This window comes from Pteropus medius, unplaced genomic scaffold (assembly GCF_902729225.1).
Source record: "Pteropus medius unplaced genomic scaffold, Ma_sr-lr_union100, whole genome shotgun sequence".
NCBI classification, from domain to species: domain Eukaryota; kingdom Metazoa; phylum Chordata; class Mammalia; order Chiroptera; family Pteropodidae; genus Pteropus; species Pteropus medius.
The window spans coordinates 1255030-1271487 of NW_024348527.1; the positions used below are offsets into that span (position 1 = coordinate 1255030).

General features: G+C 38.0%; 1 protein-coding gene and 1 pseudogene across 4 annotated transcripts in view; one reads left to right on the forward strand and one right to left on the reverse strand.

Annotated features, from left to right (window-relative positions):
- Positions 1 to 16458, reverse strand: part of ATG4A (autophagy related 4A cysteine peptidase) — a 57815-nt gene that overhangs the window by 18655 nt on the left and 22702 nt on the right. For 2 of the 4 annotated variants that reach the window (XM_039879707.1, XM_039879708.1), the window contains one exon: positions 1410 to 1520. In XM_039879707.1, coding sequence (XP_039735641.1) covers positions 1410 to 1520 — 111 coding nt within the window. Of the gene's footprint in view, positions 1 to 58; positions 155 to 1409; positions 1521 to 2646; positions 2768 to 16458 lie in introns of those variants that run through there. The other 2 variants (XM_039879710.1, XM_039879711.1) reach the window with 2 other exon arrangements.
- Positions 11464 to 16458, forward strand: part of LOC120616377 (receptor-interacting serine/threonine-protein kinase 2-like) — a 13058-nt pseudogene continuing 8063 nt past the window's right edge.

Consider the following 16458-nt stretch of genomic DNA (forward strand, 5'->3'; position numbering starts at 1 on the left):
GAGTAAGATTTCTGGAGTCATAGTCTGCCTGAGTTTGAATCTTGGCTCTGCTACTTACCAACTGTGTAGCCTTGTCACTTAACCTCTTGAGCTTCAGTTTCCTCATCCATAAAATGGGGAGAATAATAGCACCTACTTCGTAGAGCCATGATTGCTAACAAGATAATACATGGAAAGTGCTTTGATGGTACAGTATGCAGTAAGCTTGCAATAAATGTTAGCTGCTATTATATATGCCTCTCTCAAATGTTCAGACCACTCACTCCTTCCTCTGATATTCTCTACATCTCCCAGCTTGTCTATATGCTAGAAAGGCTAGGGGAGTTGTATAGAAATTTGAACAATTTCACTTTGAAAGGCGTTTCACGACTTAATGTTTGAACATGGGCATGTTTGGCAACCTGGGGGTTCCTGCTGTCATGGACTGCAGAACTAGATGAGATCATCTCTAGTCCTCTCATTTTATATGCTGGTGAAGGGAGTTAAGATGCAGAAAGGGAAAGCAACTTATCTAAGATAGGAGAAGAGTCTGAATACAAACATTCTCCTAATTGTTAGCCCTGGGCTCTTTCCACTGTTCAGGATTCTCCTATCGAAATGATTAAGCCAGATTCAGGACAAGCTACAAAATTCCTAACTTCCTCTCCTACCTTTTGCCCAGTTTCTTCCCATCTCTCCTTCATGCTAGGGCCTCTCCTCAGACAGATACAAAATCAGAGCTGTTTCTCTCCAAACTCAGTCTTTATCTGGGTACAGGATCATTAGCAGTTTTAGGTTTAAAGGTCTTTCTCAATCTATGAGAATGTAAGGGTAAGAAAGAAAAATTCAAGCCTCCCTTTCATCTAGCTACAGTGGCCAAAAATTCTATACAAAATCAGAATAAACTGAGACAGTACTACAGTCAGTAAAAGATTTACAAGATTTCTCAGAGTCTGATATCGTTTCTGACAGCCATGGGCTGTTTAGAAGTCCTCTGGGTGCCAGCATTTTTTTTATCTAGACAGAAAAGGATATTAGAGGAATAAAATGTATGTAGCCCTGTCATCAAAGACTAGATACTGGTTAGTGGTACCGGGAATGAGACCATAGTTTTTAGAACCTGAGGCTTATAGAAATTGGGGGTTCTCCTTTAGAGAAAAGAATAAAAATATATGACATTTTCAAATCATACAAGCACCTATGACCACCTGAACATGCTACAAGGGCCTCTCACGACCTTGGAAGGGGTCTGTGCAAGTGAAGGGCCTGAGGCTTAAACTCCTTTGGCTGCAAGGTAAATCTGCCTAGAAGTAGAATTAACAGTTATTAAGGTAACGTTATGCTAACCTGAGGAGGAAAAAATTATAGGACCTGAACCTCAGGCACCCACCTCATTTGAGTTTTCACAGACAAATGCTACCAAGCCTTACCTGTTTTAAGAAGATGCTGTTTCCCCAAGATCCATACCAGCTCATCAGTATCAGGAAATTCTTCTAGGTAGTCAGTGAAAATAGTAATCTGGTTTTCATACTTGGATAAAACTGAAAGAAAAGGAAAAAAAACTTAAGCAAAATTTAACAGAGGGGGCTTGCTTCTGTGGCTTACTGTTTATTTACCTTCGTCCTAAAAGGTAAAGGTCATGGGCTCCAATCTAATAGAAGCAAATCCTTTGCTTTGAGGACCAAAGACATTCACAAGGCTGCAAAATCCTTCCATTGAGTGATTTTCTCTTGTACCACTTTGAACCTTCCCTTTATCATGGTCCTATTTGGCACCACCTCTGAATAATTATTTGGCCGCAGTTACCTAAAAACCTTTTCTTTCCTGAGGCCTTCTTTGTTCATAGCCACTTATCTAGCTTCTCCTGGGGTGGGTGTATCAAGGTGATACAATAATACCTGAATACCTAACTCTTGCCCACGCTACAGGGAATAGTGGCCAGTGGCTTGAAAGGGGCTTCGATACACTGTAAAGATTATACAACTATGAAAGTGTAATATTTTAGCTGGAAGACTGGATGTTTTAACAGTACTTTGTAGTTGTCATTTCATTTACACATGACTTCTGCAAAGAAGGTTCTTGTGGCTGATGATAACTATAACCTGTTCTTGGGATTCACAAATGACTATGGTTATCTCTCAAGACAAAGTAACTGAATAAAATATAATTAAACTTCATAAGTTCGTAGGTTACACTCTTAGATTTTATGACCATGTAATAAAGATGAGTTAAAATTCACTTTTGTACCAACTGTGGGGATAAGGTCTGCTAAAAGAGTCAAGACTGACTTATGAAAGAGTTCTCTTTAAGTAACTTTCTAAGGGAAATAATATTGTAAGTAGTAAATAAGTTTCCAAGCCAGCCCACACAAAAAAAAATCCCTATTTTAACCTGTAACCAGAAAAATCAAATTGATAGAATATTTCATAGTTTATTGTGTTATTTCTATGAGAACTATATTTAAATTCAAAGCTAAGACACCCAACACCTACTTTCTCCTCTCAGCTCTTAGAGCCTCCCCATCCCCTATGGGGAGGGCAGCTCAGAGAGAGTAAGGGCCCTTCTGTGCAGCTACACATATCTGCACTATTCTCCCAAAGCACTCCCTAAAAGCCCCAGGGGAATGGTTTCCTGTAAAACTGGCATTGTGGGATATGTTTAACTTACTTGAAAGACAAATTGTTTTCTTTTGGCTTCGTTTTCTAAGGCAGGAGCATGCTGTTTCCATAGAAATAAATGTTCCTAAATATAAATGAGTCGTATCTGGTCATGAAAACTAGCTCACCTGCTCAAAATATTTAGTTGGAGGTTAAAGTTATACATTGCACAATTTGTACAAGTTGAAGTTATCATTTGTTTGAAGGTATAATTTTAGAAACTGCTTTTCTTGAACCATATTACAGAAGTTCAATCTTTCAAGGATTTAAGTAGCCTTTCTCCTCAGGATGTTTTAATCATTAAGGCCATAGTCTCAGCAGTATTTCAAACCTAAAGAAGTTAGAAATGAGACAGCCATTTTGTTCCCCAATGAAAACTCATCACTGCTGAATCTGCCAGGGAGCTTGGGCTGTCCTAGCCTTTCTGTCACTGATCTCAGCCCCTGGCCCATGTTCAGGAAATACCAGGCTAAAAATGATCACCCAGGTCAGGTCATCCCCAGGAGGTGGTGGACTGAGGTGGCATAAATCACACTGTGTACCTTCCCACCCTACTCGTTATCCCTCACAGGAAGGTGAAATCAGGTTAAAATGAGCATCCAGTGTAGCTAGAAAGAGAAAGAAAGTCAGAAAATAAATAACTTCAGAGGAGTGTGGGAAAGAGGCAGCTTCTCTGGCATTCCCCTGGTCGGGGCGAGGAAGGATGGCATTGGATGAATGTACAACATGTATGCATATAAGCCTTGGGTCTTTTTTTAGTACTGGCCGAAAAAAAAAAATTCTCTATCGCCAACCCTATCTCAGTGAGTCACTGCTCAGCTGTCTGGTCAAATTAGTACCACCCCTTAAAGACTATGAGAACTGCGCTGCTTCCTTTGGGATAGCTCTGACCAAAATGGTAGCCAAAGAATTTTCCTCTTGCTCTTCAGCCCCTCTCAGGTGAGCAAGAAGGTCATTATAGTCTTTATTCTTCTTGATTCTTCTCTTAGAAGATAAACTCCCAGAATGCAGTGTGTCAGGCCAGAGCTAACCCAAGTGGAGGCTACATGGTGAAACAAATGAAAGCCCGAACAGAAGATGAGATTTACAGAAGCAAAGAGAAGTAATGGAGAGAGTATATATACAAGGAGGTCTGAGGAGGAAAGCGAAATGGGTCTTCCTCAAGAAGAATTCAGAGAGATGAAGAAGCAAAGTAACACATGGTTAAGGTGCAGAAGTGAAATCACATTTCCAACAGACTCATTTCTGACTATAGTAGTGCCCTCTTATCCAAGGATTCGCTTTCCGCTGTGTCAGTTACCCACGGTCAACTGTGGTTGGAAAATATTAAATGAAAAATTCCAGAAATAAACAATTCATAAGTTTTGCATTGCACACTGTTCTGAGTAGCATGATGAAATCTTACATTATTCCACTCCATCCCGCCCAGGACATGAATCATCCCTTTGTCCAGCGTCTCCACACTGTATATTCTACCTGTCCATTAGTCACTTAGTAGCTGTCTGGGTTATCAGATTGACTGTTAAAGTATTGCAGTGCTTGTGTTCAAGTAGCTCTTATTTTACTTAATAATGTCTCATTTACCTTATTTCATCTCATCATGTAGGCACCGAATCATCTCACATCATCACAAGAAGGGTGAGTACAGTATACAATGAGATAGTTTGAGACAGAGAGACTACGTTCACATATCTTTTATTACAGTGTATTGTTATAACTGACCTATTTTAGTATTAGTTATTGTTGTTAATCTCTTATTGTGCCTAATTTATAAATTAAAATTTATCATAGGTATGTACAATAGGAAAAAACATGTATGTATAGGGATAAGTACTATCCGTGCTTTCAGGAATCCACTGCGGGGGGCGGTGGGGGGGCGCGGCTCTTAGAATCTATCCCCTGCAGATAAGGGTGAACTACTGCACCAGCAATCTTTTTAAATAATTTTTTCATAAACTACTTTTGTCTTGCCTTAAAATTAACAAACAAGACAGCAGCCCCACATAAGTTCCCTGCCCTTTCATCCTGTTTAAAGAGATAGGGACTATAGAGCAGAGCTACAAACACTGCAGCCCAGTGGACCAAGAATTAGCTTCTATAAGGTCTAATGGACAACAGGCCTGCTCCATTTTACTTCAATAATTATTGCACTGAAGTCTCTGCTGGGTTAACTTAGTGGTCAGCTAGTAACTGAGCAAAGATTTCCTTAAACTGGAACCAGAAAGTTTCCCAGTGTGGCCAAAAAGCTCTGTGAACATGTTGTATAGGTATGCCTTCCACACTCAGCGAGGTGGTCGAAAACTCTGCCTTAGTCTTCCTTTTCTGCATGTGCAGAGCTCAGGGTCGGCCAAGAGCTTAGGGCCTTCTCATAGTCGTTCCTGAGCATGTGCACAACTCTGTGAATGCACACAGCCCTGAGCACGTAGTTTTCTAAAAATTCTAATTTTTCAAGGTCTTGATGGACATGTTATTAGCCAGCTTTTTTCCTTTTAGGCTTTTTCGTTATCTATAGCCTCAGGCTGCTGTGAAGTTAATTGATTGTCTCTAACTGTTTTCTTAAAAAGCCGCTGGAGAAAGGCCTTCTATAGCTCAAAGTCATGGCAAACAAATATGGTCCTGCAAGTAGGATCTTCTGGGGGAAACACTAGACAGATCAATGACAATTTTATGGAAATGAGGAATTATAGAAGCTCCAACCTCATTCTGTGTCTTCCTGGGGCTGTCAGGCTGCTTGCTGGCTTTCTCTATGATTGCACTGCAGGGTTGTAGGGAAAGAGATGGGCGAAGGACAAGTGAAAACACCACAAAGCTCACTATCCTTACCAAAATGCAGCTGATTTTCTGGAATAAATACTCCCCAGATTGTTGTAAGCATTTGATTAATGTCTAGAAATTAATCAAACATTCTGAAAATATTGATTCTGACCATTTTTGTCAGTTTTTTCATTGCTATTATGGATAGAATTTTCCGAGGTCCTCATTCTGCCATTTTTGCTGATGTCTTACTTTAATAACATGCATTTCAGTAATTAACTATATTTTTTAAAGGTTATTTTGTGAAATTTTAGGTAAATGAAAAAAGTCACTTTGATAAACAAATTTTCTGATAGGGCTTAACAAAGACACTCGTACATGAAGGTTCTTAGATTCTATAGGGCTTGTTCCCACAAACAACACAAACTCTCTCAAGTGAAATCAAAAGGTCACAGAATCTCAAGGTCAGAAGGGGCTGAGATCCCATAGTGTATTGTCCCTGTTGGTCACCTGATCCTAAAAACATGCCAGGATACAGCTGTTTCCAAAAGAGTCTTCGCAGCAATGCATACACATTTAACATACTATCAGGTCACATCTTCAAAAATATATATATTTTTTAAAGTCCATGAAGACAGGAATGGTAAGGGCTGAACATTCATTAATATTTGTTCCATAAAATTTTATAGAATACCTACCATTTATATTTTTTCCATAAAATTTTATTTCCATAAAATTATATTTGTTCCATAAAATTTTATAGAATACCTACCATGCGCTAAGCACAGAGGATATCCTCTAAAAGCTTTTAATGTAGTGGAGAGGAAAGGTCTGGAAACAACTAATGACTGTAAGTGTAAGCAGAATAGGGTTAAAGGGGTTGCTGAGTTATGAAACTAACAATCTTTGCTGAGCTGTCTTGCAGAACAAGGATGTTCTCTGAAAGGCTGACCACAAGGCAATAACACTCTGTTCCTATTGGATAAGGATGCCTAAAAGAAACACTGACCCTACTTAATTATAATACTAATTAAGCTCCTGCCCAGGTGGAGCTTATCCACCATTTTCTATATATGTGATATATGATAAAGCATGACTCCTTATTGTGCCTATGCTAGAATGACCCAGCCTCTACATGTAAAGGCCTGTACCTTTTTTGATGAATATGCATAACTGGTCCCAATAAAAGCAATTTCCTTTGTGTATTGGGGAGACACTGCATTGAGAATTATCCCCAGTGCTCTCCTTACTTGCTGCAAATAGTAAACTCATCCTGCTCATGTTCTGTTTTAATTGAGATTCACTGGGTTCTGCCCACCAAGAGTTGAACACTTTGTGTTCAGGTAATGTAAGTGCTATTTTTAAAAAGTGATGTAGAAGGCAACAAATGATTAAGTCCAGCTGGGCTTTTCACAACCTAGGAAAAGTTACATCAGAGCTGAGACTTAACAGAAATAAGATATAAGTGGGAAGGAGGAGGGGAGGAAATTCCTGGTTGAGGGAACACCAAGAGGATTTGGCAAACAACTGAGTGTGGGGGTGGGGCTGAGGAGAGTGAGAGAAATTTAAAAATTTGCAGTGCTGGTGATGAGATGGTAGCAGAAAAACATGACGGAGTGGGGCGGAGGGAGATAATAAGCTTGGTATAGCCAGAATGTGTCCGATTCCTGGGCTTGGTTGACAAAGGAAAGAGGTTAAAAAAAGTAAAGAGGAAGTCAACCAGCACAAGGATTGTGAAGAGGGGCATGGTAGATGGTAGATTAATTAGCAGAGCCTAGGAAGGCAGGAGGAATGCAGAACAAAACTCAGCCTAAAATGTGGCTTCATCCACTTCCTCCTGAGACCACTTAGTGTCCTGGTCTTCCCAGCTTCTGCTCACCTGCACACAGGCCCTGCTCTATCTTGATTTATCTTCCTCACAGTGACCTGCTTTTCTGACAACCAAGAACTTAGAAAATAGAGAACTGTACAACGATTCTAAGCATTTCAAAGAGGATTTTCAAGTTCAAAACTGCATATTTTCTTGAATGTATTCACAAGTCACATCCTAGCAATGCTGGATTGTCACATAATACAAAACCCATGAATGATTTCTCAATAGACCAGTTTACACTCTGACACCCTAAGAGAACATTGTCATTTGTAGACTTATATCATAGAACCTTAACCAAAAGGTTATCATTCATCTCTACTTTATGATATTCCATTCAACCGGCTAGTACTAGTGGTAGTGGAGCGCAAGGGACTGTACCCGAAAAATTGTGGGGCAAGTCAGCAAAGGGATAACCAGTCTAGTAGGCAAGGCACCATTAAGTGATAAGACCTTTTGGCTTTGAGCTTGAAAAATCAATCAGGCCATAGATAACTTGACCACACAAAATACAACATTTCTTAGAGATTTCAGTCCATTCATACTACTAATGAGTGGTGAGAATCAAATGTAATGCAAAATTGAACTCTTTCTGATTTTCCTTTAAAGTGATGCTTTGGAAAAACGTGTTGCCTTTTTAAGTATACTTTTGTCATTGTTTTCACTTAAGGACAAAAATGCATTTGAACATATCCATGAGGAAATGGGATTCTATGCACAAACTGGTTAGGAATGTACCTAACACAAAGATCACTGTACCTCTAAACTGCTGCCTCTTTTTTGCTTTTGATAACTCTGTTCTTTTTTTTTTCAGAATAATAAAAAGATGCCACTTTCATAAAGATTATCTTTGTTGATAAAGCATACAAACAGGGTAGCATATTGAATGAATGAATGGAGAAAATAATTGATTGGCTTTAGAATTCAAGACTTGAGGCAACTATTCCACAAAGCCAGGTGAGAATCACCGTGATTCTTCATCAGCAAGTTCTGTTCTTAGGAATCAACCTTCCAGTGGAAAGCCTGGTTATATTCCCAAAGAGGACAGTTTTCACATTAGTGTCACTGCCAAGTCATAAAATGGGTCCAAAGTAAGTCTCCATGGTATTGTAGTTTTGACTTTGGACATTATTCAAACCAAAAAGCACCAATATTCAAATACAGAGCTCTTGGTTCATGTAGGAAACAAGACACCATGGCATTATTTAGTCAAAATAAAGAGTGCGTCAAATGATTTTTCTCCATAAATTTGTTTTTGTTTTTGTTTTTGTTTTTGGCATGGTAAACAGAAGGAGGAATCACTCCTCACCCCTCTTGGAAATAGCTCTAGCCTAAGAATCCTAATATTTAGTCCCATCCCGCCACTAACTAGCTCTGTGAATTTGCAGAACGTACTGCATTTCTGTGGGACTCAGACGCTCCATCTATAAAATGTGTGATGTGTTTTTCAAACAGCACAGCATAACTCGTCGGTGGGCTATGAAATCTACATAATGCATTGCAAACAGCATTTTCTAAAAAATAAAATTGAATAGAAAATATATTTTACACTTAATAAGGATGAATACTGTTTCATGAAATTTATTTCTGTGTATATGAACTGGGCTGTAAAATAAAATGTATTACTCATTGTATTATTGGATCAAAAAAGTTGGAAAGCCACTGATCTAGACCTATGTTGTCCAATACAGTAGCCACTAGCCACAGGCAGCTGTTTATATTTAAATTAATTAAAATTAAATACAACTAAAATTCAATTACTCAGTTGCAGTAGCCACATTTCAAGAACTCAAGAGCCACAGGTGGCTAGTGGCTACCATATTGGACAGTGCAGCTATAGAATAGTTTCATCGTCACATGAAAGTTCTATTGGACAGTCCTATCTTAACGTCTTTTGTATGGTTCTGTAGGAGATGGAACTTGGGTAACTTGTTGGGAGGGGTACTCCAAATTCCAGGAAGAGAAGATGGGTTCAATTGTCTCTCTCTTCAGAGAGTCTGTGTGTGAATTTCTAAATATATGAGCCAACAATTATAAAGTTCTGTACTTGGTCCTGTGAGAAATACAGAAGAAACATCCTCATAAATATTTACCAAATGTTAAGTGAACAAACTAAGACATCATAAAATCATAATCTAGTTAAAGATATGAGCTTTAGGTAAATGAAAGAGCTAATAATAAAAGGTAATGTATCGGCAAGTGTTGATAATAACTGAGCATTGTCAAAATTCACAAAAGGGAGAAGATAATGAGGGCTGGCGTCACCAAGGGAGATTTCAAGGAGGATATAGCATTTGAACTGGTCCTCAAATTATTGCTTGCATTTGGATCAGCAAAGGTAAGAGGGAGAATATTCCAGATGAGGGGAACACCATAAGTATGTGTGTGTCAGACAGAAGGGCAAGTTCTGGAAAATACTGAGAAATGAGATTAGAGAGGTAGCTGGGACTGGAGTATGGTGGTGGAAAGCCAGCCAGTAGAGTCCAAGTCTTAGTAAAGCTGTTGACAGTTTTCAGAGTGCTTTCACATGATCCTCAAGACAGCTCTTTGAGATAGGCAGGGCAAGAAACATTACTTCCATCTTAGAGCTGAGGGAAGAGAGTCTCAGGTAAGTTATATGACTTGCCCAGGGTCATATAGCTATTAAGTAGTATAACCAGGATTCGAACCGAGTTCATTTTATTCTCCATCCAGTATTCTTCCCACTATATGTAGCCATTATGATAAAAGCTAGATTCGAGGCACTGGAGATAGGGAGACCGATAAGAAAGTTGTAATAATCCTGGCATGAAGTGTTTGTTGAAGGCCTGGCCTAAGATGGCAAGAAACCAGATGTGCTGGTTATATAACCTACTATAAAACAAACTGACAATGCAGTACCCACTGTTTGAAAGAGGAAGAGTGGACAGTCTGAGGTTAGAACAGTATAGTTATTTTTAACTGGAAGTGATCTAAACTACCCTAAAAGAATAAATGTTAACAATATCATTCATATACGATGTCCGGATCTTTCCATACAGCTGAAGGCAATGTTTTGGACCTAGTTCCTAAGAAAATAATACTTTACACATTTATGCATTTTAGGAGCCATTTCTGTCTTGCTAGTGTTTCTTTCCTCTGCCAACTTCAATTTTCATTTCTCAGAACTAACTGGTCATATGATTTCTCACCTCATCTAGATTCCCAGTGAGAAAGGACTAGTGCCAAAAGGTCAAGGAGCTACAGACCTTGAAGATTTTCCTTAGTAAAACTAATTATCAGTTTAGCAATTAATTAGCTTATAATAATGATTTACTGAGAAAATACTAAAATTCACCATTGCCAGACTCTTAAAGAGTCTCTCTGCCCATGTCACGAAGCTGTTCAAAAACTTCCATGGGCTTCCAAGATTGCTCCAGCTGATAAGGATCAAATACAAATATGTCAGCCTAGCATTTAAGGCCCTCTCCAATGTGGCTACTTCCTATATTTCTAGTTGTTCCCTACTGTTCATTACTTCTTCTTAAAATCTACTCTTTTCAGCCAAAATAAACCACACGATATATCAGAAACTCTTTGCTCATTCATGTCCTACTTGCATTTAAATCCTACCTCAAATGCAACTTTCTCTATGAACCTTTCTTCCTCAATTTTCCCACCAAGAAGTATTTGCTCCTTCTTCTAAGACTCTATAGTCCTTTATTTACATCTCCTTTATGACACTGGGCACTTTCTACTTTAGATTATTGTTATTTGCAGCATGTCATCTCCCTGCTATTGGAACGAACTCCCATCTCAGGCCATGTAGTGTTCATCTCTGTATCTCTTATAGCTATAATCATAGTGCCTTGCAATAAGTTGCCCCTTAAGGTCCATCAAATATTTATGGAACAAATGGGCACACTGACAAAAGTCTAAAAGCTAGTTTTTATGTTCATTCAAACTTCAATTTAACAATCCTCTACTGAATGCCTACCATATGACTGACACCATGTTGGGCCCTGGGGATAGCAACACATCTTAAGCAATTTCAAGTCTAATGGGAAGAAAGAGAGAGGGAAGTTCCTTTTGATACAGAATGGTCAGCATCTGCACAGGGGGCTAAGGGTGCACAGCAGATGGTCATCTAAACCAGTCTGGGGTGCGGAGAAGGCTTTGGGAAGAAAGGTGATAGCAGGACTTAGCCTTAAAGGATGAGAGTTAAGCAAACTGGACAGAGGAAGGATGTTCCAGGCAGAAGAAAAGCTTGTATCAAAACAACGGAAGCTGAAAGACGGTGGAATAGTGATGCCACATGGAGACTGTCAAGGGTTGGGGCTGGAGAGGCAGAAAGGGCGAGGAGATGACAGCCTTGGTAAGTATTTTGAGCTTAATCCAGGCTTCATGGAGCCCCCTAAAGGTTTCAGATGCATCCATGACTAAGATTAGATATTCCACTATTTTTGCATAACTGAAGTGGTACAACAAGTAATTGCCTGTAATGTAAATTCTAGGGTTTTTTGACACTCATTATCAAATAAATTTTGTTTGAAAACAACAAGAACAACCTGAAGCGACAATCTTTGTCAAGGAAAGGGTTAAGGTGGGTCTCTGTTCTGTGGCATGCTCAGTAGTACAGCACAACCGGAGAAATTCTGAGTCCTTTCCACAAACAGTACTCTTTATTTGGTGTACATTCCCAGTTTTCTCTTGTTTACAAACACCTCACCCGCCTCCCAGACCACAGGAATTTTTCCCATACTCTTTCAATATCACACTTCATTAGTAAATGTTGCCAGCAGACATATGATGTTTAAAAATTCCTTACCTTAGATGTAATGTAAAATTATACTGTCAGAGTTAAGTTTTGAGATTATATAAAATCATACATATACCTTCACTTTCGAACCAAAAGATGGATTCCAAGTTAATCTTAAGGGAAATTTCTGTAAAGTGAACTTGATTTTCTGATGTTATTCTATGATCATGTGAGCCACACTTCCCAGGAAAAGGCAATGTGACCCCATTCAAGAAAGATACAGCTTGCAATAAAATGGCTTCTCAACCCTGATTTGCGCACTAAGTACCAGACATCAGGAAAATAAATATCAATCTACCCACAAGCATGAGACACCCAATCCAACAACCACAGCAAAAATGCTCTCTAATATCTGGCAGACAAAGAATCTTGGTCTGTTAAATAAAACACATTTTCATCTCTAAGAGCAGCTCTTCATAAAGTGGGTTTTCTTTTAAGAAACTCAGCTATCAATTCTTTCATTAATACTAAGTTAAATTAGCCTAAGTTAAGTTATTCTAAGTTAAAAATGCATTTTTATATATGGCAAAGGATGCAAGAATATACAATGGGGTAAAGACAGTCTCTTTAATAAATGGTGTTGGGAAAATTGGACAGATACATGCAAGATAAAAGAAACTGGGCCACCTTCTTAGACCATATACAAGAATAGACTCAAAATGGATTAAAGACTTAAATGTAAGACCCGAAACCATAAAAATTCTAGAAGGTAGTAAACTCTCTGATATCACTAACAGGAATTTCTTTTTGGATATATCTCCCTGGGCAAGGGAAACAAAAGAAAAAAATAAACAAATGGGACTATATCAAACTAAAAAGTTTTTGTATAGCAAAGGAAACCATTAAAAAACAAAAAGATATCACTAATGATATATCTGTTAAGAGGTTAATATCCAAAATATGTAAAGAACTCATACAATTCAATGACAAAAAAAATCTAATTAAAAAAGGGCAGAAGACCTGAACAGATACTTCTCCAAAGAGGAAATATAGATGGCTAACGGACATATGAAAAGTTGCTAAAGGTTGCTAATCATCAGAGAAATGCAAATTAAAACCACAATGAGATATCACCTCATACCTGTCAGAATGGCTATCATCAATAAATCAAAGAATAAGTGTTGATGAAGACGTAGAGAAAAGGGAACTCTCATACACTGTTGGTGGGATTGCAAATTGGCACAGCCACTATGGAAAACAGCCTGGAGGTTTCTCAAAAAATTAAAATGGATATACCTTTTGACCCAGCAATTACGCTTTGGGTATTTATCCAAAGAAAACCAAAACAATAATTCATAAAGATCTATGCACCCCAATATTCATGACAGCACAATTTACAATAGCCAAGATATGGAAGCAACTTAATGCTCATCAACAGACAATTGGATAAAAAAGTTATGGTTCATATTTACAGTGGAATATTACTCAGCCATTAAAAAAATGAAATCCTACCATTTGCAATGACATGGATGGGCCTAGAGGTTGTTATGCTGAGTGAAGTAAGTCAGATAAAGAAAGATAAATATCATATGATTTCGCTTATATTTGGTATCTAAGGAACAAAAAGAACAAACTAATCAAAAACAGACTCACAAATATAGAGGACAACCTGGTGAAGGCCAGAGGGGAGGAGGATTGAGGGGCTGGGAGAATGAGGTGAATGAATAAAGAAGTACAAATTAGCAGTTGATAAATGGTCACGGGGATGGGGAGCATGGCACAGAGAATGCAGTTAGCATTAATATATTGGCTAAGTGGAGAGCCAGAAGAGAGACAGAACAATTAGGGGGATCATTTCAGAAACTATATAAATGTCTAACTAATGTGCTATATACTTGAAACTAATAAAATTATTTAAAAAATGATTCATATTCAACAAAAAGGCCTTCACTTTACATCAAAATATTTGGAAATAAACATACATTTAAGTTTTGTTTGAAAAAGATGTATTTTTATTGTACCTACTCTGATTTCATTCCTAAGTTTATATCTAAGAAAAATAAATGCTTATGTCCATCAAAAGATATGGTAAAATAAAATGTTTACAGCAGCTTTATTTATAATATCCAAAACCCATAAACAACCCAATGTCTATCCTCAGGGGTGCTATGGGCTGAATGTATCATCCCAAAATTGTTGCTGAAGCCCTAATCTCCAATGTAATGGTATTTGGAGGCCGGGCCTCTGGGAGGTAATTAGGTCATGAGGATGGAGCCCTCATGAATGGGATTAGAGACCTAATAAGAGATACCAGATTGATGATCTCTCTCCATCATGTGAGGATACAGAAAGAAGGTGGTTATCTGAAACCAGGATGAGGGTCCTTACCAGATACCAAATCTCCCAGTGCAATGATCTTGAGCTTCCTAGCCTCCAGAACTGGGAGAAATACATGTTCATTGCTTAACGCACCTCATCTAAGAAATTTTGTCACAGAAGCTTGAACTGACTTAAGACACAGGAATGCATAAATAAATTGTAGGGAATCATACATAGGAATGGTACACAGCAACAACAACTACAAAAAACTAAGTAATACTATATAAAAAACATGCACGAATCTCACAGATATTATGTTGAACAAAAGAAGACAGACACAAAATAGTACATACAGTATGATTCTATTTATATAGTTTGAAACCAGGCAAAATTAATCTATGATGATAGTGGTCAGAATAGTTGTTACCCTTGAGAGGGGGTGTTGACTGGGAGGAGGCAAGAGGGAACCTTCAGGAGGGCCAGAAACATTTCTATATCTTTATTTGGGTGGAGGTTACACATATACAAAATTTCATTGAGCAGTACACTGAAGGTTTGTGTACTTTACTGTCTATAAGGAATACCTCAATTCAAGAAAAAAGAAAAAGATAAGTCTCCATACTGGATTTACTTCTAGTACAGACTGGCAATACAGATCAAATTATGCTAACAACAAAATACTCTTTTGTTATCAAGAGTAGAGATATAGTTCTGAATTCATTCTACCTCCCTGTACACACACACTTCAAACTCAAGCTAAGTAGTTTGGGGCTTCAGATATTATTTGGATATAACGCTAATTTATTGGATTTTTCAACTTATAGCATTCCAAAATGACATTTATTTTTATAGGTTCACTTTGATTGCAAATTCACAAATTTATTAATTTTTCTTTTCTACTATAACATCGGCTGGTATCCATCAGAGAAATATATTGAATTTGTTCCCCAAATCTTAGCATTGTACAAAGAAAGCATAGTAGTCTGAAGAGAACACTGGCCTATGAGCTCGAAGACCTGGGTTCTATTTCTGCTCTGCCTTTACTAATCAAGTCATCTTGGGTCAGTCTTTTAAGCTAAGATCCCCTTTCCTTTTCCATAAAATGGAGACAATACCATCCTCATAGGGCTATAGTAAGGATCATATGAAAGAATGGATGTGAAAGTGCCTTATAAACTTTAAAGAAGTGTTAATATCCCCAAAGCTAAGTGTTTAATTAGAACTTGTGCCTGAGTGTGGCCAACAGAAAATGTACTTAAATTTCAAAACTTGTACATCAGTTTCACATATCTTACATTTCACCAGAGAGTCAGGATCAGCAAGTACACTCAAATTCTAACATCTCTGAAAAGTTTAAACAATTCCAATCATTCTGAAAATAGATGTGTACTGGGAAGTACAATTAATAACTGCTTTCCTTGCTTTTCCCAGTTATGACTTTTAGATGTATCTCTAGCTATGTAATATCCATTATATTCAGTTCACATTTATAGAACTTTGAACTGCTTCAGTAACAATAGTTTCCCCTCTCCATTATGAATTTCGCAATAATTGCCCTGAAGGCTGCTCCTATTTCTACCTTCTGCCATCCATCATGACAACTACAGCAAAATTTAAAAATACTCCTCACTCTGAACTCCTCGTCAGAGCAATGAATACTCCTTGTCAGAAAGCCCCAATGGAAGGTGCCTTTTCTTGTTAACTTTTTGAAGTTCATTTCTCTGATGAGAGGAAGTGATAGAGACCAGAGTTGCCTCAGAATGCTTCCTGTCACCAACTATTCTTTCCAGCAGACCCAGCAGGAAATCTCTGATTGGAGAGCCATCCAGTATGAGAAGAGACTGACAAAAATAAAAATGAGGGTCATTTGGTTTCAAGGACCCCAGTGCTTCCTGTTCCTAGAGATTTTGTTCTTAGTACCACAGCTAAGCTCTCCAAACTAGAACAAGCTGCAGATAAACAAAACAGACTAGAGAAGGTAAATCCATAACTTATCAAGATCCTTGAGAAACATTCCCTTCAAGAATTAAGTCCCAGTTAAAAAGTCTTTGTTGAGCCTACTGAGATAGAGAATGGGGATGACTTTTACAAAAGTAGCTTGACAGCAGCAAGAAAGACCAACTGACAGGAAAAGAGACAGTAAATCATAAAAAATCTAGTTT